The 24,016-nt window shown below is 43.2% G+C and overlaps 2 protein-coding genes and 1 pseudogene across 2 annotated transcripts in view; 1 reads left to right on the plus strand and 2 right to left on the minus strand.

The window, feature by feature from the left end:
• ZMPSTE24 (zinc metallopeptidase STE24) overlaps positions 1-3,844 on the minus strand; it is a 42,470-nt gene extending 38,626 nt beyond the window's left edge. The window contains exons 1-2 of the mRNA XM_040231569.1: positions 3,550-3,844; positions 1,469-1,615 (exon numbers count right to left, since the gene is read on the minus strand). Of these exons, the coding sequence (XP_040087503.1) occupies positions 1,469-1,615; positions 3,550-3,672 (270 nt within the window). The 5' untranslated portion in view covers positions 3,673-3,844. The remainder of the gene's footprint in view (positions 1-1,468; positions 1,616-3,549) is intronic.
• An 8,500-nt stretch (positions 3,845-12,344) lies between these two features.
• LOC120856357 lies at positions 12,345-13,234 on the plus strand (annotated as a pseudogene).
• A 2,803-nt stretch (positions 13,235-16,037) lies between these two features.
• Positions 16,038-20,287, minus strand: TMCO2 (transmembrane and coiled-coil domains 2). Its single transcript, XM_040231573.1, has 2 exons — positions 19,972-20,287; positions 16,038-17,948 (listed from the first exon to the last, which is right to left on the minus strand). The coding sequence occupies exons 1-2, from the start codon at positions 20,203-20,205 to the stop codon at positions 17,634-17,636; spliced, it is 549 nt and encodes a 182-aa protein (XP_040087507.1). The 5' UTR covers positions 20,206-20,287; the 3' UTR covers positions 16,038-17,633.
• Between the last annotated feature and the right edge of the window lie 3,729 nt (positions 20,288-24,016).

Consider the following 24,016-nt stretch of genomic DNA (forward strand, 5'->3'; position numbering starts at 1 on the left):
CCCCCTCCCATATTACCATACGATTTTAATGGAAATTTTAGGCACAGAAATGTTGAATGACTTGCTTGAAGTCACAAAGCTAGTATGACTGAGCTGAGATCAAACTCAAGCCACTGCAGTTCAGTCAGCTCTGAACCGCAACAGCATGCACTTTCCATTGTTCCTGCTGTTTACTTGCTCAGTCATGTCCAACTCTTTGTGATCCCACAGACATAGCCTGTCAGTCTCCTCTGTCCATGGGATTTTCCAGGCAAGAATACTGGAGTGGGCTGCCATTTCCTTCTCCAGGGTCCATGGTTCTCAGGGGTGGAAAACCAAGAATCAGTCTTATGGGTGCCGGTGTGAAAAAATCTTACTCATTTTATGTATAAAGCACAGTTTTATATACACAGACAGTACAGAAACAGACATACAGATATCTGTGGAGGGGCAGTTAGGAAAATTGGCTAAAAAAGTACCCAGGAAAAATCACAAGGGTCAGGGGCCAGGAAAGATCACAAGAAGAAGACAGAGAAATGGCTTGGTACTTTACAGCGTCTCTTCTTTTAGCATGGGGAAAGACTGGCCCTGTTTTACTAAGTAAAAACTGTCACTCATTATTTCATTCAGCAAATATGAATTATATGCTTATTATATGCCAGATACTAGGTATAAAATGATGGACAAGACTTTAAAGTACCCTGTCTTTAAGGAACTACCAGTCTGTCATCCAAACAGGCAAATTCAATACAATGTGCTAAGTAAGTACTGTGATGGGAATAACGATGGGATGGGGAAATTTCAAAGAGTTCCTCAGAAGAGATGATGTCTCAGGTGGATCCTAGTGGAAGAGTAGGGATTGATCAGGCCCCACTGCAAGAGTGGAGATGAAGGGGGACAGGAAGGGTGGCCCAGACAGAGAGAGCAGCATGTGAAAAGACTCAAGGTCATAAGAAACCAATCCGGGTATGAGATGGACAATAAAGAAGTGGGAAGAATCTGGGGGAAGGAATAAAAAGATGAGGCTCAAGTAAGCAATGCCCCAGTCAAAAGGACCTCTTAAATCATGCCAGGAAATTTAGACTTGACTCAAAGAAACAGTGGGCCAGCAAAAGGTTTTACGTAGAATAACATGATCAGAATTGTGCTTCAGGATTCCTTGGGCTGCAATGTGGAAGATGGGTTAGAGTCATGAGTGAGGCAAGAAAACAAGCTGAAATTGCTACAAAAATAACTTACAATGTAAGCTTCTTTTTAGTATGTGGCCTCAGGGTAACAGTTACCATATTCCACAATTTTCAACTGACAGTTATGTTTCTGCCTCCTTTGCTCCCACTCATTACTATCAATAATAAAGGTTAAGAAAGTATTCTGGGATTTGTAGGTGTGGTACCTACCCTCTTGTGTCACAAAACACAAAAATGAAAGTAAACATTACAGGGTATTAAATAGTTTGAGAGATTGTCTCTCCAAGAAGTAAGGTACTCACAGTGCCTTCAACCTCTGAATAGAGTCCCGACCAGAAGCTGAAAGTACTTTTATCCAGCTGATACAGTCGCGATTTCTCAAATGTTTCTGAATCCATGATCTGTCCTAACTCCAGTGGTACATGAGTTGTAGTTTTATATACCCGTCTCTGAAATATTTTGAAGAAAACACCTTAAGGAAACAGTCAAGCCAACTTGTTACTTATTACAATAGTTGTTTACAATCAAACATTGACTGGCTTATAACATTAACTTGCCACTTAAGCCTGATGAATTTGCTCTATACATGCACAAATACTGCATTTGATCAAACATACTGACCACTAAAAACTGGTGGAAGAAAGTAAAAGGAGAAAACCTGAAACTAGTTGACTAGGTGAAATTAAAATCAAAGCTGTCATCACACTTAAGTTCGCACAGGTAAACCAAAATTGGAACTTTACAAAGGCTACCAATCATTCCAGGAATAATATATATCCTATAACACAGAAACCAAATCCCTGGATAGAAGAAAGTAAATATGCTAACCATGGGTATTAACAGCTACAAGGACTAGTCATTAAATTTGCTTCTAGAAGCCAAATTAAGGGAAATTTGAGAAATGGCAGAAACAGATCAGGTCTTCAAGAAAGAAACTCTTATCATACCAAACTCTAAAAAGTAATTTCAGCCCATGGTACATAATAGAGGGAACAGATTCCAAATAATATAATGGACAGCATTTTCTACAATGGTTTTATAACAAATGGTTTTTATTGTTGGATACTTTAACAAACCCTTGATAGTTGGCGTTACATTAAAGCATAATTAAATAAAGAAGACTGCCAAAAAGTAGTTACTATAACTAGGCTTATTATTAAAGATAGGTAGATGTTCAATGCCCCATCTTCAATTTAGACACTACATTCTGTGTGCTTACTTTCTGCAAAGGTATTTCTCTAGGCCTAAAGATTTTGTACTAATGAAGCTATCCTAAGAGCTTAGTCAGAGAACCTAGTGCTATACAGCTTAACACCTCTTTGAATATCGTGGACTAAAAAAAAGAAATCTAGATAGAATCCAGACATTGACAGACATAGAAAATTTAAAATTTTCGATTTAAAGATTCATACAGAATGCAATCTGAGAGGAAAAATTTGCAGAGGAAAAAGAATGTAATGCTCAATAAAAAGGTTCCAGCAGTTAAAAAAGGAAAGGTTTTCCTAACCATCACAGTTGACAATTCATTGCCAACATAGAAGAAAACCAGCAGTGAAAGACTGGTCAATTAAAATGGTCAATTACACTTAAAAATCTATCTCATTTTAAAGTTCACATTTCAGGAATTCCCTGATGGTTAAGTGGTTAGGACTTCTGCCCTTACACTGCCAGGGTGAGTAAGGAAACTAAGATCCCTCAAGCAGTACCCTGCTGCCAGAAAAAAAAAGAAAGTGTTCTGATCTGTAATCCATCAAACTGTTAATTCTGATTATCTCCAGGGAACTGTTACTAGGTAACTTTCACTTTCTACTTTACTGTTTGAACAAAAACAATAAATATGCTTTTAAGAAAATACTGTTCTTTGGGCAAAAACCAACATAGTTGTTTCTTTTTTTAAGGGAACAGTTCAGGTCCTTGGAAGGACTGAGAAATCTTTATTTTCAAAAAACGGTTTCCTAGTCCTACGGTTAAGCGGAGACACAAATGTCATGCGGAAGCTGTGATTCTAAACTTATAGCACCTTCCTTCTGAAGGCTTATGGGTTGCTGCCAAACATAAAAGAGATAAGTTTGGGTCTGAGAATCTTCAGGAAGCTGTGGGGTAGGTACAAGAGCTCAGGCCTGACAAGGCGGAGGCCCTGATTTCCCTTTAACCAGGCCCTAATCGGCCTGGGGCCCATGACCACAATGCGGAAAACATCCTGAAGCACCAGATTCCCTCAAGGCCTACCCCGCCATCGGGCCAAGCTAGGAGGCTCACAGGGACCCATCACGTCAAGGTTGCTGCTGTGGCCGCAGCAGTCATCCAGGGACTTGGAGTGGAGATCGAGGCTGGCCTAGGGCAGGCCGGGTGTCGGGGTCAGGTGGGCCCTGTCTAGGCTCACCTGCCGCTGCGCTAGGAAGGTCTCCCAGAGATACACTGTCCAGGAGAAGAGCAGCACGGCCCCGAAGATACGCTTCTCGGCCGGCATCTCCCACATCGCTTCCAGCAATGCCCACATCCCCATGGCCACCCGGTTCCGCCGGCTCCTTCAGCGTGCACTGGTGCCACACCGACACCCGTCCCCTCGAGAGTCCCCCGCAGTGTCACAGCAATACGCGTCCCTCCCGAACGCCCCTATACCGACACCCCGCCCATCCCATTCCCTCCGCTCAGCCCGCAGTGTTACACAGACACTCTTCCCCATGCTGACGCCCCCTAGGGCCGCCTAGTGTCTGCTGGAGGACAAGCCCCGCCTTTCTCACTTCCGGCCCGAGGAAACTCCAGATGCCGATTTCCGGCCTCCGCCAGCCCCAGCGTCCGTATTGCTGCGTTGCAGCGACATTTCCCCCCTCCATTCCACGCCAGGTGCCTGCTAAGGGTTCCCGTTTCCCTTCTATCCGAGGCAGTGTGGTGGGATCTCCGCTTTCTAGCCTCCAGAGGGGAAATTACTTCTTGTTCCGGGTCTTGTCCTGGTTGGGCTACAATCTCTGCTGTACTTTCCGCGGCCAGGACCGGTCCACCGTATGTGGGGCTAAGTGGAAACGAACAGAGTGGACCGCTGCTCCAGCCCTGAGGAAAAACGGAAGACGAGCCGGCTTCCCAGGCTCTAGAAATCATTCCTGTAAGCTGGTGCTTCGCAGACCATGGTGTTCATCCCGGGGAAACTTTAAGACTAAAGGAATAGTTAAGAGTGGGAGTAGACATTGTAAGTGCAATATTTTTACTTTATTGAGCTGTTTTGAATTTAGGCATGTTAGAAAGTGGGCCGTAGTAAGGTATTTGTTTTCTTTTGCCACTTTGTACCGGTTAGGTTCAAAAAATTTCTAGAACGTCCCACAGAATTAAGGAAAACACCTCACTTACATTACATGTTTGTTATAAGAATACAACTGAGGAACAGCCAAATGGCAAGTGGTAAGGAACGGTATGGGCTACCAGGTGGCTTAGTGGTAAAGAATCCACCTGCCGATGTAGGAGACACCGAAGTTGCAGGCTCAATTGCTGGGTCTGGAGGATCCCTTGGAGGAGGAAATGGCAACCCACTCCAGTATGCTCACCTGGGAGATTCCATGGACAGAGGAGTCTGGGGCGAGGGTTGGAGGGGTGCGCTACAGTCCATGGGGTCTCAAAAGAGTTGGACAACACTTAGCGACTAAACAACAAAACCCAGTACAGTATTGTAAAATAAAATATAGTAAAAATAAAAATTAAAAAATAAACAACAGCCTCTTAGAGGCTCTTAGTTCCTCACCAGGAATTGAACCCAGGCAACAGCAGTGAAAGTCTTGAGACCTAACTGGGGGTTTTGCTAGTTGCAGCAGGCTGGCTCAGTAGTTGCAGCATGCGGGAATTTTCATTTAAAAATCTCAGCGCTACCATCCCAAGTGAAGTCAGAGGTGGCATTTTGCCAAAGAGAGTGTGCCCTGGATTAAAGCAAAGAGCTAGGTTAGACATACCCGAAGTGAAGGAACTCTCCTACACTGTTTAAATTTAAATTGGGAATTTAAATTGATACAGCCACTATGGAGAACTGTATGGAGTTTCCTTTTAAAACAGCTACCATATCTTGCAGTCCCATTCCTGGGCATATATCCAGAGAAAAACATGATCTGAAAGGATACATACACCCAATGTTAACTGGAGCACTGTTTACAATAGCCAGTGCCTGGAAGCAACCTAAATATCAACCAACAGAGGAATGGATAAAGAAGACATGGGAGGGTGTGTGTGTGTGTGTGTGTGTGTGTGGCCATTTGCAGCAACATGCATGACCAAGAGATTGTCATACTGAGTGAAGTCACAGAAAGAAGAGTATCCTAATATGATATTCAGTCACTCAGTCGTGTCCGACTCTTTGCGACCCCATGAATCACAGCACACCAGGCCTCCCTGTCCATCACCAACTCCCAGAGTTCACTCAGACTCACGTCCATCGAGTCCGTGATGCCATCCAGCCATCTCATCCTCTGTCGTCCCCTTCTCCTCCTGCCCCCAATCCCTCCCAGCATCAGAGTCCTTTCCAATGAGTCAACTCTTTGCATGAGGTGGCCAAAGTACTGGAGCTTCAGCTTCAGCATCATTCCTTCCAAAGAAATCCCAGGGCTGATCTCCTTCAGAATGGACTGGTTGGATCTCCTTGCAGTCCAAGGGACTCTCAAGAGTCTTCTCCAACACCACAGTTCAAAAGCATCAACTCTTCGGCGCTCAGCCTTCTTCACAGCCCGACTCTCACATCAATACATGACCACAGGAAAAACCATAGCCTTGACTAGACGGACCGTAGTCGGCAAAGTAATGTCTCTGCTTTTGAATATGCTATCTAGGTTGGTCATACCTTTTCTTCCAAGGAGTAAGTGTCTTTTAATTTCATGGCTGCAGTCACCATCTGGGGTGATTGTGGAGCCCAGAAAAATAAAGTCTGACACTGTTTCTACTGTTTCCCCATCTATTTCCCATATGATATTGCTTATATGCAAAACCTGAAAAGAAATGATACAAATGAACTTATTTGCAAAACAGAGTCACAGACTTAGAGAACAAACTGATGATTGGTTACAGGGGAGGAGGAGAATATATACATATATATAGCTGAGTTGCTTTGCTGTGCACCTTCAAAAGTGTCAATAACATTGTATCAGTTATACTCCAATATAAAATGAAAAGTTAAAAAAAATACCTAAAGTGAAAGAGCTTTACTCCTTATCTAAGGACAGATTTCTATCAAAACTCAGTGCCATGTGTGTCTTGAAATTTACAAATGACTTGTGGTCACAGTAACACCTGTTAGCACATTGATTTGACTTGAAAATTTTTCTAAATGAAGTCTGATTTAGCTAGTTTGACAAAGAGACTGGCCTTGCTAATTTGCATGATTCTTATTTACAATAAATTGAGCTGCAGCTGCAGCTCAGATATATTTAAAGTGATATTTTAATGCTAAAGATGTGTTGCAATTAACAGTATCTCAAATTTCTCATCTCTTCCTAAATGCCTCTCAGTGAGAGTGATCAGTATAATTAAAGGTCCCTTGAGCAAGTTAAGGAATCTAATGACAGCATAACAAGTTTTTTTGCAAGTCACATGGTTATAAGTTCTTTGCTTTCAACAAAATTAGTGGTGGAGCTAATTGAACTGTCAGCTGATGAAGGAACACTATTGGATTTTTGACATAAAGTCAGAAGGAAACTGCCCAAAGAAAAAAATGCAAAACCTAAAAGCTGAGAATTATGTTTTTTTTTTTGAGGACATTGCTGAAGACTATAACCTGGGAAGGCCTCTCAGAACTCTGAGGGACTGTTTCAAAGAAGTAAGGATAAGCCAGGATAAGTGAGTTTTTGCTGGGGTAAAAACAAAACAAAACATGTAGTCAAACACAAAAAGATTACTGCTAAGCACAAAAAACAGGCATCTCAAGTTAATGGTTTCAGTGCTTCTCTATGTGAATCAGTTCAGTTCAATCACTCAGTCATGTCCAACTCTGGGACCCCATGGCCTGCAGCACTACAGGCTTCCCTGTCCATCTCCAACTCCTGGAGCTTCCTCAAACTCATGTCCATCAAGTTGGTGATACCATCCAATCATCTCATCCTCTGTCATCCCCTGCTCCTCCTGCTTTCAGTCTTTCCCAGCATCAGGGTTTTTTCCAGTGAGTCAGTTCTTTGCATCAGGTGGCCGAAGTATTGGAGTTTCAGCTTCAGCATCAGTCCTTCCAATGAATATTCAGGACTGATTTCCTTCAGGATGGACTGGTTGGATCTCTTTGTAGTCCAAGGGACTCTCAAGAGTCCTCCAACACCACAGTTCAAAAGCTTCAATTCTCTATGAATGGGAAGATGTAAGACTCTGGGCTCATTATAATTATTCCTTTTGCTATATGTCTTACTATCTAGGGCCAGTAGACTCATTTTCTCCATCCTAAATTCCTCTCAGGGCACAATGTTGGGGCAGCTGCAGTAGCTGATGATGTGATGACAGGCAACATTCTCTGTTTTTGCTGTTGATGTTTTCTTGTTTTTTGACCACATGCAGCTTGCAGGATCTTAGTTCCCTGACCAGGATTTGAACCCAGTGCCACTGTAGTGAAAGCACAAATTCCTAACCACTGGGGCAGCAGGGAATTCTTACAGGTAACATTCTTTGTTTACTGAAATAGCAGGCAGCATTTTTTTGTCCATAAAACCAAAGAACTGATTAATAATCTTCTAACAAAACTACCAGCGTTATCATATATTTTTGTGAGTAATATTCCTCAGCACTGTATCAACTTAAAGAAGAAATAAAATTGAAAGGGAAACCTTTTATCTAACAGTAGGAAGTAGTCATTCAGATACATGAATTAATTGGTAGAGAAACCCCATCTATCTCACCAAGAGTGGCATTTCCAGTAGAATTTTACCTTTTATGTTTATGTATTATCAAATTTGTAATCATGTCATTTTGAGCAGTTACATGTTAAAGATGACTATAATAATTAGTTCAGAAGAATTCTTTTTAATACAGTCAAACAATTACAGAAAATATTTTAAAATTTTACCTATATACATATTTTTATTGTAAAGATGTGATAAGTAAAATGTTTTTCAAACATAAAACATATTACATTTGGATACCATTCTATGGGGAAGTAGAACATAAATATAAGTTCTAAAAAAACAGTGTAGAATTATGGAATGTTGATGACCTCATTTATGTAATTTTAAATGGATAATGGTTATTCAGTTATTATGTAGATCCTGTTGGATATATTATGACTAATGATTTAAATTTTATCTTAAATTGTCATTATTTACAATTTACAATTACATCGAAAAAGCAAGAGAGTTCCAGAAAAACATCTACTTCTGCTTCATTGACTATGCCAAAACCTTTGACTGTGTGGATCACAGCAAACTGGAAAATTCTTAAAGCGATGGAAATATCAGACCACCTGAGCTGCCTCCTGAGAAATCTGTATGTAGGTCAAGAAGCAACAGTTAGAACCGGACAGGGAACAACAGACTGGTTCTAAATCGGGGAAGGAGTACATCAAGGCTGTATATTGTCACCCTGTTTATTTAACTTTTATGCAGAGTACATCATGAGAAATGCTGGGCTGGATGAAGCACAAGCTGGAATCAAGATTGCCGGGAGAAATATCAATAACCTCAGATATGCAGATGACACCACCCTAATGGCAGAAAGTGTAGAAGAACTAAAGAGCTTCTTGTTGAAAGTGAGAGAGGAGGGTGGAAAAAGTTGGCTTAAAACTCAATATTCAGAAAACTAAGATCATGACATCTGGTCCCATCAGTTCAGTTCAGTTGCTCAGTTGTGTCTGACTCTTTGTGACCCCATGGACTGCAGCACGCCAGGCCTCCCTGTCCATCACCAACTCCCAGAATTTACCCAAACTCATGTCCATCAGTCGGTGATGCCATCACTTCATGGCAAATAGATGGGGAAACAATGGAAACAGTGACAGACTTTATTTTGGGGGCCTCCAAAATCACTGCAGGTGGTGACTGCAGCCATTAAATTAAAAGACACTTGTTCCTTGGAAGAAAAATTATGACCAACCTAGACAGCATATTAAAAAGCAGAGACATTACTTTGCCAACAAAGGTCCATCTAGTCAAAGCTATGGTTTTTCCAGTAGTCATGTATGGATGTGAGAGTTGGACCCTGAAGAAGACTGAGCACCAAAGAATTGATGCTTTTGAACTGTGGTGTTGGAGAAGACTCTTGAGAGTCCCTTGGACTGCAAGGAGATCCAACCAGTCTATTCTGAAGGAGATCAACCCTGGGATTTCTTTGGAAGGAATGATGCTAAAGCTGAAACTCCAGTACTTTGGCCACCTCATGGGAAGAGTTGAGTCATTGGAAAAGATTCTGATGCTGGGAGGGATTGGGGCAGGAGGAGAAGGGGATGACAGAGGATGAGCTGGCTGGATGGTATCACTGACTCGATGGAAGTGAGTCTGAGTGAACTCTGGGAGTTGGTGATGGACAGGGAGGCCTGGTGTGCTGCAATTCATGGAGTCGCAAAGAGTCAGACACAACTGAGTGACTGAACTGAACTGAACTGAACTGGGGGGCATTGGCCTTTGCATAGATGTCTGCCACCCTCCCCACCCCTCCGCCAGTTGCCGGCATCTGAAATAAAGCAAACTTAACTTTCCACCAACCTGGTCTGCTTATTGGCTTTTGAGTGCTGAGCAGCTGGACCCCCTCCCACTCCCCCACATACACCTCCTTTGGGTAACAATGCTGGGAAATATTGAAGGCAAAGGGAGAAGGGGGTTACAGAGGATGAGATGGTTAGATAGCATCACCAACTCACTGGACATGAATTTGGGCAAACTCTAGGAGAGAGTGAAGGACAAGGAAGCCTAGTATGCTGCAATCCATGGGGGTCACAAAGAGTTGGACATGACTGAGAAACTGGAACTTTCACAGCTACCTGTATAACTATTCTATTCCATTCCTATCCCCAGGTGGCAATAGTGGTAAAGAATCCATCTGCCAGTGCAGGAGACGTAAGAGACGCAGGTTCGACCCCTGGGTGAGAAAGATCCCCTAGCGGAGGGCCTGGCAACCCACTCCAGTATTCTTTTGTTTGTTTTTACACTCCAGTATTCTTGCTGGGAAATCTGATGGACAGAGAAGCCTAGCGGGCTTCACTGTGTAAGTTGGAAAAGAGGCAGACACGGCTGAAGTGACTTATCATACAGATCACTATCACAGTGGTTAGGACTCTTTGCTTTCACTGCTGAAGACCCAGGTTCAATCCCTAGTCAGAGAACTAAGATCTTGCAAGCCATGTGGTGCGGCCAAAACCAAAAACAACAAAAAAGACACATGCAAGCCAAAGAGTGGGAGAAGGAATGATTTATTTCTTGCAGCAAGCAAGGAGGACACCATGATTTTTCCTGCAGCAGTATCTCCCCAAACAGCAAAAGTGGGGAAGTTCTGAACTATGGGAACATACATATTCATGAAGGGGCTCAAGCTAAAGAAGATTCAGCATAGAATTGGGGCAAAGCTTGCCAGAACCCAAGCTTTAGTTGATTGAGGGTCAAAACAGGTCAACATTATCATTCCTTAGGTTCCAACCAGTTTGGGATCTTTGCATGTATTGACAGTTACCATCCTCCACCTGGGTGGAGACCTTATGTGTTAGTTGCTCAGTTGTATCCAACTCTTTGCCACCCCATAGACTGTAGCCCACCAGGCTCCTCTATCCATGAACTTCTCCAGGCAAGAATGCAGGAGTGGGTAGCCATTACCTTCTCCAGGGGATCTTACCAGCTCAGGGATTGAGCCCAGCTCTCCCGCATTGCAGGCAGATTCCTTACCATCTGATCCACAAGAGAAGCCACTAAGGTGGAGACCTCAGTTCCTGAAGAACAGCTCAAAGATATATATCAGATTGTTAAAAGACTCTTTAGCATTCAACTATTGCTTCTTGACTGCTTTTCCTTTGTTCCTGCCTTCTTTTGTTCCCTTGTTGTGGCTGTTCAGTCGCTAAGTCCTGTCCCATTCTTTGCGATCCCATGAACTGCAGCATGTCAGGCTTCCCTATCCTTCACTATTTCCCAGAGTTTGCTCAAACTCATGTCCATTGAGTCAGTGATGCCATCCAACCATCTAATCATCTGTCACCCCCTTCTTTTGCCCTCAATCTTTCCCAGCATCAGGGTCTTTTCCACTGAGTTGACTCTTTGCATCACGTGACCAAAGTATTGGAGCTTCAGCTTCAGCATCAGTCCTTCTAGTGAATATTCAGGGTTGGTTTGCTTTAGGATTGACTGGTTTCATCTCCTTGCTGTCCAAGGGACTCTCAAATTCAAGGGACTTTCCACAGTTCAAAAGCATCATTAATTGGCATTTCGCCTTCTTTATGGTCCAGATCTGATATCCGAACATGACTTAAGCTCATTAATTACCAAGACTTGTTCAAGGGCAACCATTTTGGCCAGGCTTAGATCACAAAATGGCTTAGGCCAAAAATGGATTCTCTTATGTCAAGAAAGCCATGCCTGGTTCTTTTTCTCTGAGGGCCCCATATGTTATCTGTTTACAAGATTAGCTGACATTTGAGTACAGACAGACCCAAAGAAAGTAAGAGAAAAACTGTGGGGCTGGGAAAAGTGTGCCACGCACAGTGAACTGCAAGAGCAAAAAGGCCCTGAGGTCTGACAATGTTTAGCATATTTGAGAAGGAAGAGACTGGAGAAAGAATGGGAAAAGTAAGAAGGAGCCGGGAATGTGCGTCATGCCATCATGCATAGTCTTTTACTTAAGAATTTGACCTTTACACAGAAGGAAATAATAAGCCATTAAAAGTTTTAATAAAATGAGTAATATGATGTTTTCAGCTACTCTGTAAAGAATAAATTGAAAGACGACAAAGATGAAAGTAGGGAGTCCAGTTAGGAGCCCAAATCATAGAAGATCCAGGTGAGAAATGTTTGCGCCTGGGACTTGGGTGGTAGGGGTGTAGCTCTAGAGAAGTGAATCATGGAAAGTGAGTAATAACTTGTTCCCCTTTGCAGAAAAATAGTATTGATAGATGGGCTGGAGAGCTCTATGAGGCAGCCCCTATTCATCCTTTGTAACTTTAGCCCTGACCTGGCACAAGAAAGGGGCTCCATAAATGTCAATTCATCAGTGAAAAAAAATACTTTTTTAAAAAATTTGGCCACTTCAGCTGCAGCCATGAGTATGCTTAGACTTCAGGAGAGGCTTGTCTCCAGGGTCCTCTGCTGTGGCAAAAAGAAGGTCTGGTTGGGCCCCAGTGAGACTAATGAAATCACCAATGCCAACTCTCATCAGCAGATCTGGAAGCTGATCAAAGATGGGCTGATCATGGGGAAGCCTGTGACTGTCCATTCCCAGGGTTGATGCCGGAAAAACACCTTGGCTTGCTGGAAGGGCAAGCATATAGGCACAGGTAAGCAAAAGGGTACTGAAAATGAAGTCGCTAAGTCGTGTCTGACTCTTTGTGACCCCATGGACTGTAGCCTACCAGGCTTCTCAGTCCATGGGGTTTTCCAGGCAAGAGTACTGGAGTAGGTTGTCATTTCCTTCTCCAGGGGATCTTCCTGACCCAGGGATCGAACCCGGGTCTCCCACATTGTAGGCAGATGGTTTACCCTCGGAGCCAGAATGGGAAGAATGCTCAAATGCCCGAGAAGCTAACCTGGATGAGGAGGATGATAATACTGTGCCAGCTGCTCAGCTGATACCGTGAATCCAAGAAGATTGACCACCACATATATCACAGCCTGTACCTGAAGGTGAAGGATAACACGTTCATAAATAAGCAGATCCCCATGGAACATATCCACAAGCTGAAGTTAGATAAGACTCACAAGAAACTTCTGGTGAACCAGGCTGAGGCCCACAGGTCTAAGACCAAGGAAGCCCGCAAGCACCATGAAGAGCATCTCCAGACCAAAAAGGAGCAGATCATCAAGACGCTGTCCAAGAAGGAAGAGACCATGGAATAAAGTTCTCCCCTTCTTCTCTGTTCACAGTGGCCTCAGCAATTGCATAGATCACTCAGTCAATAAAAAACAAGCCTTCATCTACCAAAAAAAAAAAAAAAAAGATGGGTTGGCCTGTGTGGAGACTGACATGGAAGCCTCAAAACAGGCTGTTGTCTGGGTTTTGCCAAAGCAGAGAGACTGAATTTGGTGAGTAAGGATTCTCCTCCTTAGAGTGGTGGCCATTGGTTTAAGGCAGTTCATGTACCCCGTCTAACCTGAATGGTAAAGTAGCTCTCAAACCTTTTCCCTATTTTGCCTTGATTCTCTGCTTGCCAAGCATCCAAGATCTCTTAATTGATGTATTTTACATAAGTGATTTGATCTCAAGAAAAGAATGACCCTCCCCCACTAGGAATGAGTATTTGGTATCAATCTCTTATGATTGTAGTGTGAATCACCTATCTTTTCTGGAACTGAGAGCCAGGAACAAGGTGACCCCCATCAGTTTCTTTTGCATCTAGCTCATTGTATCCTCTATCTCCTGCACAGACTACCAAATCTATGTTACTCCCCTGTTTAAAAACCTATACTGGGCCATTTCCAAGAGTAATGGTATGAAATTTAAGGCCCTTCATTACCTGACATTGAAATGGTGCACCTCTGATTGGAACTTGAATCCATGGTCTTTTATTAGAATCACTTACCTGGTGTCTGGACTTACTAAGGATCAGGTTCTTTGTGTCTCAGAGCAGAAAGAATTCAGTGAAAGACAACGTGATAGGTAAGAAATGGATTTGTTTAGAGAGAAGCACGCCCCACACACAGTGATTGGGCCATCTCAGGAAGCAAGAGACCCTGAATATGACATTGTTATTTTTTACGGGCTGGGTAATTTCATAGGCTCATGAGTGGGAGAATTATTCCAATATTTGGGGAAAGGGGTGGGGAGTTCCAGGAATTGGGCCAATACCCACTTTTTGATCTTTGATGGCCAGTCTCAGAACTCTCATGATGCCTGTGGGTGTTCATTTAGCTTTCTGATGTGTTAAAATGAGTGTATACTGAGGCACCAGGTCTAGCGGAAGTCGACTTGTCCACCATCTTGGACCTATTTGGGTCTAATCAGTTTATGTCATGGAGAAGGCAATGGCACCCCACTCCAGTACTCTTGCCTGGAAAATCCCATGGATTGAGGAGCCTGGTAGGCTGCAGTCCATGGGGTCGCTGGGAGTCGGACACAACTGAGCGACTTCACTTTCACTTTTCCCTTTCATGCATTGGAGAAGGCAATGGCAACCCACTCCAGTGTTCTTGCCTGGAGAATCCCAGGGACAGGGGAGGCTGGTGGGCTGCTGTCCATGGGGTCGCACAGAGTCAGACACGACTGAAGCGACTTAGCAGCAGCAGCAGCAATTTATGTCATGTCCTCGGGACATTCTTTTAAAGTTTGTGCCCTGTTTCAACATCACTCTGCTCTTCTGGGTCCTTCTTTTGATCTAGCCCAGAGCTGTAACCAAGAAAACTGGGACTTTGCAGGAAGGCGCTGAAAATTAGCACAAAAATTGAGACACTGACTTTAAAAGATTGATTGGCACTCCTTCAGCAGCACAATTAAAAACCCTCCCACCTACACTGTCAGATAATGTACGTTATTGATAACCCCCATCTGTTCTGTTCACGAATTAAAGCTGATTTGAGGATGAGGTTAGTGTGTCCTTGCCTGAAGCCAAAATCCTTCATGGTAGCTCTGGAAATAGCCAGTTCTCAGTCATCCTGAAATTCTCTTTGTCCTCCAGGTCAGCCAGCCTCTTTTGTCTATGGCCGTGTGATAACCCCACCAGTAGGAATACTTTCCATGTCATTGTCTGCCTATGTAACCCTTTATGGGATAACTCAATGTTGCTTTCTCTGCAAAGCCTTTCCTGGCCCCCACCCTGTATTCACTAGCCAATTTTTGCATGGTCTCATCTTTACTCAGCAGTTACATTTTAATTCCTGTGCACTAGACAAAAGTTATGATCAGAATTACCTGAAGAAATCCCTTAGGAAGATGTCACTTGAGAGACTGCTATATTGTCTCCTGTGGAGCAAGGCAGCCAGTTTTTCTAGAGTATGGCAACAAATCACTGTTTATTTGCACATAAAATATTTCATTTAGGTGTCAAAGTATTTTTTTGTGTGTGCAAAAAGCACACACAAAAGCTATGACAAACATAGACAGAGACATCACCTTATCGACAAAGGTCCATATAGCCAAAGCTATGGTTTTTCCAGTAGTCGTGTACAGATGTGAGAGTTGGACCATAAAGAAAGTTGAGTGCCCAAGTATTGATACTTTTGAATTATGGTTCTAGAGAAGACTCTTCTCTAGAGTCCCTTGGACATCAAGGAGATCAAACTAGTCAATCCTAAAGGAAATCAAGCCTGAATATTCTTTGGAAGGACTGATGCGGAAGGGCCAATACTCTGGTCACCTGATGTGAAGAGCCAATTTACTGGAAAAATCCTAATGCTGGGAAAGATTGAGGGCAGGAGAAGAAGGAGGTGACAGAGGATGAGATGGTTGGATGGCATCACTGATTCAATGGACACGAGTTTGAACAAACTCCAGGAGATAGTGCAGGACAGGGAAGCCTGGCATGCTGGGATCCAGGGGGTCTCAAAGACCAGCATACATGGGGTCTCCAAGAGTTGGACACATCTAAGTGACTGAACAAAAAACACAGTTTGTGGAATCTGAGACTCACTGAGAGGACCACCTACCACCATCTCTCCAGGAAGCTATCTATCTGTTTAATCAGAGGGACACACTCATTGAGTGGAACAGCAGGTATGTGCCTCCTTCCCTTCTTCCCTCCCTGCTAAGCCAGGATTCACATGTGGAAAATTCACATAAGTCGATATGATATGACCCTTGTTCAGTATTATCTTTTTTTTTTTTTTTTGACCACACGGCTTGCAGGATCTTAGTTCCTCAACCAGGGATCTGATGCCAAAACCTCAGCCTCTCTGTACACTGCTGCCTAATTGAATCTGGGAAACAGAGTTTTGGGTGAAGCAGAAAAGGATAGCTTTATTGCTTGGTCAGATGCAGAGGGACACAGTGGGCTAATGCCCTCAAAATCATGTGTCCCACTGGGAAAGATAGCAAGAAGTTTTATAGTATTGTTCAAAGATGGCATGATCAATTCCTGGACATTCTTCTGATGGGTTGGTGGTGAGTAAGTTGGAGTCAGCATCAACAACCTTCAGGTCCAACTGGTGTGGGGTCTCCATGCTGTGGGCAGCACACCATCATTAATCAATAACTTGTCCCACCGGGAGGGGTTTCAGTATCTGCAAAACAGCTCAAAGATCTTCTTGTGCTGTTGATGGGGAAATAGGACCTTGCCCCAAGGCTGCTCTTGACTGTTTCTCCCTAGTCTTCTATCTCCTCCATCCTTAATTATGGCCTTCCCTGGTGGCCCGGCTGATAAAGAACCTGCCTGCCAATGCAGGAGACATGGGTTCCATCTCTGGGTCAGGAAGATACCCTGGAGTAGGAAACGGCAATCCACTCTGGTATTATTGCCATGGAAATCCCATGGGCAGAGGAGCCTGGCAGGCTACCGTTCATGGGGTTGCAATGAGTCGTCGGACAAGACCAAGCACTCATGAATGCATGCACCGCCCTTCCCTAATTAACAACATTGAATCTACCCACTGGAGCTCAGGGAAGGTCACGGAGGCTGAACGAAGGCCATCTCCTATAATCAAAGAAATGGGGCACGCAGAAAGACGTTGTGCCTAGGAGCTCCACAGGGCCCTGCACAGTATCAGATTGAATCCATGCCCTTGGCAGTGAAAGTGTAGGCTCCTAACCACTGGGCCTCCAGGGAATTCCCTGTATTGTTTTTGTAATTCCTTGTTCTGAAATTACCCATCCAGCTACCAAAACTGAGTGCCCCAGAAGCATTCAGGACAGATTCCCAAGAATTACCATAATGCTCTTACTCTTAGCACAGAGTAAGAATTAGTAAAAGTTGGATAAATTCAAACAATCTCCTTTATGTCCAGCCCCATCTTTGCCCACCTCTGAACAATTAATGCAAGGAGATTCCAGGCCACATATTTTAGACCAAAAGCAAGCAAAAAGGTCAGCCTCCCTCTCTACAGGACAGTCCACAGCATCGCCCGTAACAGTACTCCCCTGTTTTTATTGTATCTAATCTAACCTCTTCAGCATAGAACTCAAGGTCACATCCCTGACCATTCTCCCTTCTATTCCCTCCGCCATGGTTCCTTTTCTATATGGCTGCTTATGGTCTCTAGCCTGCCAAGCAGGCCCCACAAACTCAGACATTTTTAACCACCATGATCCCCCATGTGATCCCACCTCACACACACAAGTGGAAACGGCCCTGCTGAATAGAGAACCAGTCCTGGCCAGGTAAATTCAATATAGTTCTCTGTCTTTACTGATACACCACCACACACATGAGGAAAACAGCGCTTTTCTAGAAAAGGTTGGAGTCCATCACATTTCAGATGTGGATGTAAACCCTGACGTAAGCAAGGGACTCTGGCAGTCGGAGCAGCTGCAGTAGTGCTCAGAGGAGTAATCCCTCTTTGTGGTAGGTTTTTGGGAAATGATCATCCCTTCCAAGTCCTTCACTTTGTTTTCCACTGTCTGAAGCTTTTTCAGAATCTTCTCTTGCAGACCCAAAGACAGGAAAAGATTATTGTCTTGAAGTGTGAGATCACTCCCTTCTGGGTTGACCAGCAAAGCCTGAAAAAAATCTGAGCCTTTCTTGTAAAGTTTGTAGAGTGTGATTGCAAACAACAGTATTTTCTAAAATAAAACAACAGAAGTTAAACGTTACTTGTTTATTCACATGAAATGGCACAGTCTACTGTAGATGCAAAAAGAAAACTCTCATAGTAATAATAATCCCTCATTCCTAACAAAACATCCTCACACCTATTTTGTCTTTTGATCTTTACTTACCACAAAGTGGAGAGGTAGGCAGGTCAGGGATTATTATTTGCATCTAATTAATAAAGATTATAATAGTAGATAATGTTTGCTGAAAGTTTGCTTCATGCAAGGCTCAGTGCTAGAAGTTTCCTTGCCTGTGCAGGACCTAGTTATGTAGGGAAAAGAAAGAACCAGATAATCATTTAGATACCTTCCAGTTGGGACCCTGTCATTGTCCAAGGTCATATACTTGGAAATGGTAGAGCCACAGCTGGAATCTAGGAATTCTGATTCCCATGTATATTCTCTTAGGACACGGCAGTCTGAAACACTGGATTTCTTGGTAATGGAAATTTTTTTTAAAAGATGCTAGGTCAAAGTCTAACTACGAAAAGAAAAAAAAAATCACCTTTTCCCCTTATAATAACTAGCCTTGCTTATTGAGCACTGTTACGTGCTGTTTTATACATACAATCAGTTCAGTTCAGTCGCTCAGTCGTGTCCGATTCTTTGCGACCCCATGAATCGCAGCATGCCAGGCCTCCCTGTCCATTCTCACAAAAAACCCCAAGGGGGCACTGTTATCAAACCCATTTCACAGATAAGGAAATGGGTTTAGAGCCTAAGGGATTGCTCTCAGCTCACTCAGGAAGTGGCGAAACCAAGAAACCCCTGTACCACTCTGTTGTACACCTCCTTTCCTTGGATGAAGTGCCTGGAGGGCTGCAAATTCATCTGATTAAACTAAGCAAAAATCAAACAAGAGCAGAACTGAGTAGCACAGATAAGAGTTTGGTGTTTTGCCTTCTCTTCTATTAGCTAGCTGAAATGCAGACTATGAATATGTAGACACACAAATCCCTGTTAGGGATTTCGATCAGTTGGACTATATGAAATGAGATTTTGGAGAATGTAATTTGGAATGCTAAAAACTGAGTTCGAATCTCAGCTTGGCCAGCATTTACAATCTATGTCACCTTGGGTAGGTGATAAGCAAATTCCCTCACCTACAAAATGGAGTCAATAATCCCTGCCCTGCCTACCATGGCAGGGCAAGTTTTCAAAGGTTGGGAGAAATGCAGGTGAGTGATTTCTCAAGAGGAGTGACACAAAAATAAGTGAATGCTACAAAATAATCCAATAATAACTTCTTTCAGCATTCGCCAAGTAAACCAGTCACTCCTTAACAAAGCCCTCTTTAAACCCCATCTTCTTAAATTTAGGCTGAACGTCAATGCACCTGTTTCCTTGTTTGTCACATGGAAAGAAACTCTATCCATTTCATGGAATTGTTGAAATTCTCAAAAGATTTTAATTATATTATAAATATAGCTGTTATTATTGGTAATTAAACAGAAGCATATAAAATCCTAAATGTTTCTTGTAATTCCAGCCAGTTATACTCCTAATCCCCAAAAGAGCACCTGTACATTCATTGCAATGACTAAATAAACATGTACATGCTTCCTCATCAGTTACAGAGCAAAGGCACAGTAAGAACAGAGAGGCAAAACCCAAGATGCCAGTTATTCTTGTGGTGCTATTCTATAAGAAGTACTCTACATGGTGTCGGGCACATGCTTAGACACTCAAAGATGAATACAAGTACATGATCAAAGAAATCCGGAGATATGGCTGCCTTCTCATGTTATAAGCTTCTTTAATCTGTTTTATTATAAGCAAGCCAAAGATCATTGTGAGAAAGCATTTTTATGTCAAAAAGCTAACTGAAGGAAAAATGTTAAGAATAACCTAATTTCAACCAACTACAGAGACAAAAGGTGCACTCTCGCTCATCTGCATGGTCTTAAAACTGGGTGGCAGCAATATGGGAGAGAACCGACCAAATTTCACAATGCGTAACTACTTAAATTTCTCCATAACAAAAGAGTATAACCTGAATTGACTGAACACTTCGTTTCCATAAGGCATACATTCCCACTCCCAACAAAATCAAAAAGGAAATTCCCAGGATAACTTGCACAGCCGGAGCAAGGTTATCTAGTGGCCCCCAATTTGTTTCCTGAGGCACACTAGTCTCTCCCAGAACAGTTGCTTGTAGATAATTCCATATCGAGCTCAGAGAGAGATAATCTATGATGACGTCCCAGATAGAAGATGAAGATGACATTTTAATATACCAGCAGCTCCAGGAACTACATGTGCAGAGGCTTCAGGAACCTGGATATGAGTTAGGAAGAGTGGTCTGGGGGTCCAGGTGTTCTGGAGCCACTGTGAGCTGTTCTTTGTGATGTCACTGTTCTGGAGGTCAGCTTGCTTCCCACCCACCCACTGAACCTTCTCACTCAAAACCAACCAGGCAATGGCCTGAGTATTCAGTTCAATCATATCACTTTCTCTGATCTTTGACCAGTCCTAGCGATGACATGGCACTGTTCAATAGAACTTTCGGCAATGATGTATCGGCTCTTTCCAACGTGGAAGCCACTGGTCACTTGAAATGTGGAGAGTGTGGCCGAGGGAGTGAATTTTACATTTATTTTTAATTAAATTTAAGTAGACACATGTGGTTACTCTCTTCGTGCATAGTGCATTTCCAACAATCCACGGGATGGAGAGCAGTTATTTTCACATTTCAAATAAGAAAAGTGAGGTTAAGTGGAGATTTGAGGAGACAGGATTTGAAGAGGGACTTTCTAAAGAGCTGGGCTTCCCTGGTGGCTCAGTGGAAAAGAATCTGCCTGCCAGTACAGGAGACACGGGTTTGATCTCTGGGCTGGAAAGATCCCCTGGAGCAGGAAATGGCAACCCACTCCAGTATTCTTGCCTGGGAAGATCCCATGGACGGAGGAGCCTGACAGGTTACAGACTACAGGGTCGCTAAGAGTCCAACACGACTACACACACCCACACACACACATCCAAGCTAACAGTGTACTTGGTAAATGTACAGAGATGTTATTACTGGATCATTTTGTAGCATTTCCTTTTTGGATGTCACTATTGCTTAGAAATTGTATCTTTGGGAAAGCTTTTGACATATTTGAGCCTCATTGTGCTCACCTATTTACATCTCCTTCCTAAGATTTATATAGGAACAAATGGTATAATTGCCTAAGCACTTTGTAAAGAGTAGCATGCTGTCCCATAACCTATATGCCATGTTATCAAATCTATTATTTACTGACTAGTACCTATGTACTTGACAAAGAGGTATGAAAAGATAAAATACAAGGTCTGTTCCCCAAAGTCTTGCATGAAAAAACGTAGTTCACACACAAGTGAATCATATAAATTGTGAGATCAAGATCAAATTATGAAGACAGCAAGAATCCAACAGAGGGCTTGTACCAAGAGGAGAGGAGGGGCATGGTAAGGAGAGAAAGGGGGAATTATGAAAACTTTTAGAAAAATATTGTCTGATGCTCTTCTGGTTTATTCATCTGGTTGACTGAAAGAAAGAACATGGATAGGGATGCCTGGAAAATATAACTATTTTGTTCTTTTTAAAAAGTTGTTGAGTTCTGGCTGTGCTAGGTCTTCGTTGCTTCTTGGGCTTTCCTCTAGTTCTGGTGAGCGGGGACTACTCTGTTGGGCGTGTGGGCTTCTCACTTGGTGGCTTCTCTTGCTGTGGAGCACAGGCTCTAGGTGTGCGGACTCGCTAGCTGCGGCCCTGTGCTCAGCAGTTGGGGTGCATGGGCTTAGTTGCCCCATGGCATGTGGGATCTTCCTCGACCAGGGATCGAACCTGTGTCCCTTGCATTGACAGGCAGATTCTTAACCACTAGACCATCAGGGAAGTCCTAACTGTCTTGTTCTTGCAGGAAGGGGAGGTATGGCAAGTTGCTCAGGTGTCAATGTGTGCCGTGTGCTTAGTTGCTCAGTCGTGTCCGGCTCTTGCGACCCCACAGACTGTAGCCTGCCAGGCTTTTCTGTCCATGGGATTCTCCAGGCAAGAATACTGGAGTGGGTTGCCATTTCCTGCTCCAGGGCATCTTCCCGACCCAGGAATCGAACCTGAGTCTCCTGCATTGCAGGCAGACTCTTATACATCTAGAACATGGAGTCTAGAATGCTGTTGGATATATAGTATTAAAACCATGTCAGGTCAAAATGACATACTGATTTAGGCGTGACTGGTAATGATGTTAAACCTATAGTCTGCTTGTGATTGATCACAATGAGAATCTTTTCTAGAAAGGAATAAAAATTACTCAGGTAATTGTTTTACCATAACAAGTTAAACATAGGCCAGAAACCACTAAAGAATGGTAACCAGAAATTTTTTGGAGAAAAATATGGTTGTGACAACAGAATCATTACTCAAGACACCCTACACTAGGTCCCCCTGTTACACGGCACCTCGTATTTTACTTTCAAAACACTTGACATGATTAAGGTTATCTGTGCAGTTTGGGGTTTGATGTGTCTTCCGTGACTACTGTGAACGGAAGGAAGATAGGGACACGCTCATTTTATTCACTACTGCACGTTCATTGTGGGCTTCCCGGGCAGCTCAGAAGGTCAAGCGTCTGCCTGCAATGTGGGAGACCTAGGTTCAATCCCTGGGTCGGGAAGATCCCCTGGAGCAGGAAATGGCAACCCACTCCAGTACTCTTGCATGGAGAATCCCATGGACTAAGGATCCTGGTAGGCTGTAGTCCGTGGGGTCGCAAAGAGTTGGACATGTTCATTGTATTCACTGCTTGGCACATAGTAGGCATTCGAGTATTTTTAAGTAAATACAAAGTCCCCTAGAAGAATTCCAAATATCTTTATAGCCTAAACTGTTTAATCATCAAGTGCCTATTCCATTGGTGTACTTGTTTCTATAGAAGTTTTAGAGAGTAGCTGTTAAAAGAGGATAGGCGTTTGGGAGTCTAATGGATCTGGCTTCAAATTTTGGCTGTACTATTCACAAACTTTGTCACTTTGGGCAGGTTACTTGAGGCTCAGTATCTTCACTGGTAAAGCAAGAGTAATTCCCACCTTATAGGACTCCTGTAATGAGAATTCAGTAATTTGTGTAGAAGGTAAAGGCAACTATCATTTATAGTGATGTTTATGATCAAATGCTAGGTATTGCAGACTTCAATAGTATCAGTTCAGTTCAGTCACTCAGTTGTGTCTGACTCTTTGCGACCCCATTAATCACAGCATGCCAGGCCTCCCTGTCCATCACCAACTCCCAGAGTTCACCCAAACTCATGTGCATCAAGTCGGTGATGCCATCCAGCCATCTCATCCTCTGTCATCCCCTTCTCCTCCTGCCCCCAATCCCTCCCAGCATCAGAGTCTTTTCCAATGAGTCAACTCTTTGCATGAGGTGGCCAAAGTATTGGAGTTTCAGCCTCAGCATTAGTCCTTCCAATGAACACCCAGGACTGGTCTCCTTTAGGATGGACTGATTGGATCTCCTTGCAGTCCAAGGGACTCCCAAGAGTCTTCTCCAACACCATAGTTCAAAAGCATCAATTCTTCAGCACTCAGCCTTCATCACAGTCCAACTCTCACATCCATACATGACCACTGGAAAAACCATATAAAGCTCCTCAAAGAGAATCTAGTCTGAAAAACCCATTTATTGTTTGACTCCTCTTGGGACTTCTGAACGCTGAGGAAGAATTGATCACAATGGAAGATATATCTCAGCCCCGCTTTAGTATCATCCATCCATCCATCCATCTTTCAGTCATTTCCACAGTAGTGCCCTATTAAGACTCTGACTTAAAACACGCGGCAACCTGTGATTTATTTGGTACACACTTTCAAACCTTCACTAGGCTCTTCATTTTCTCTCAAACAGTACCCAAAATCTGGAACATGGTTATAGACACTGAAATATTGGCTTTCTGCTGACCTATCTCATCTTTTAACCCTTTCTCTTTCCCTTAACTCTGGCTCTACTAGACTTGTCATTGTCGCTAACACACCCAGCTGTTACACCACAAAGATTTGGCACAGAATTGGATCATCCCAAC

Source organism: Oryx dammah, unplaced genomic scaffold (assembly GCF_014754425.2).
Source record: "Oryx dammah isolate SB20612 unplaced genomic scaffold, SCBI_Odam_1.1 HiC_scaffold_28, whole genome shotgun sequence".
Classification (NCBI taxonomy): domain Eukaryota; kingdom Metazoa; phylum Chordata; class Mammalia; order Artiodactyla; family Bovidae; genus Oryx; species Oryx dammah.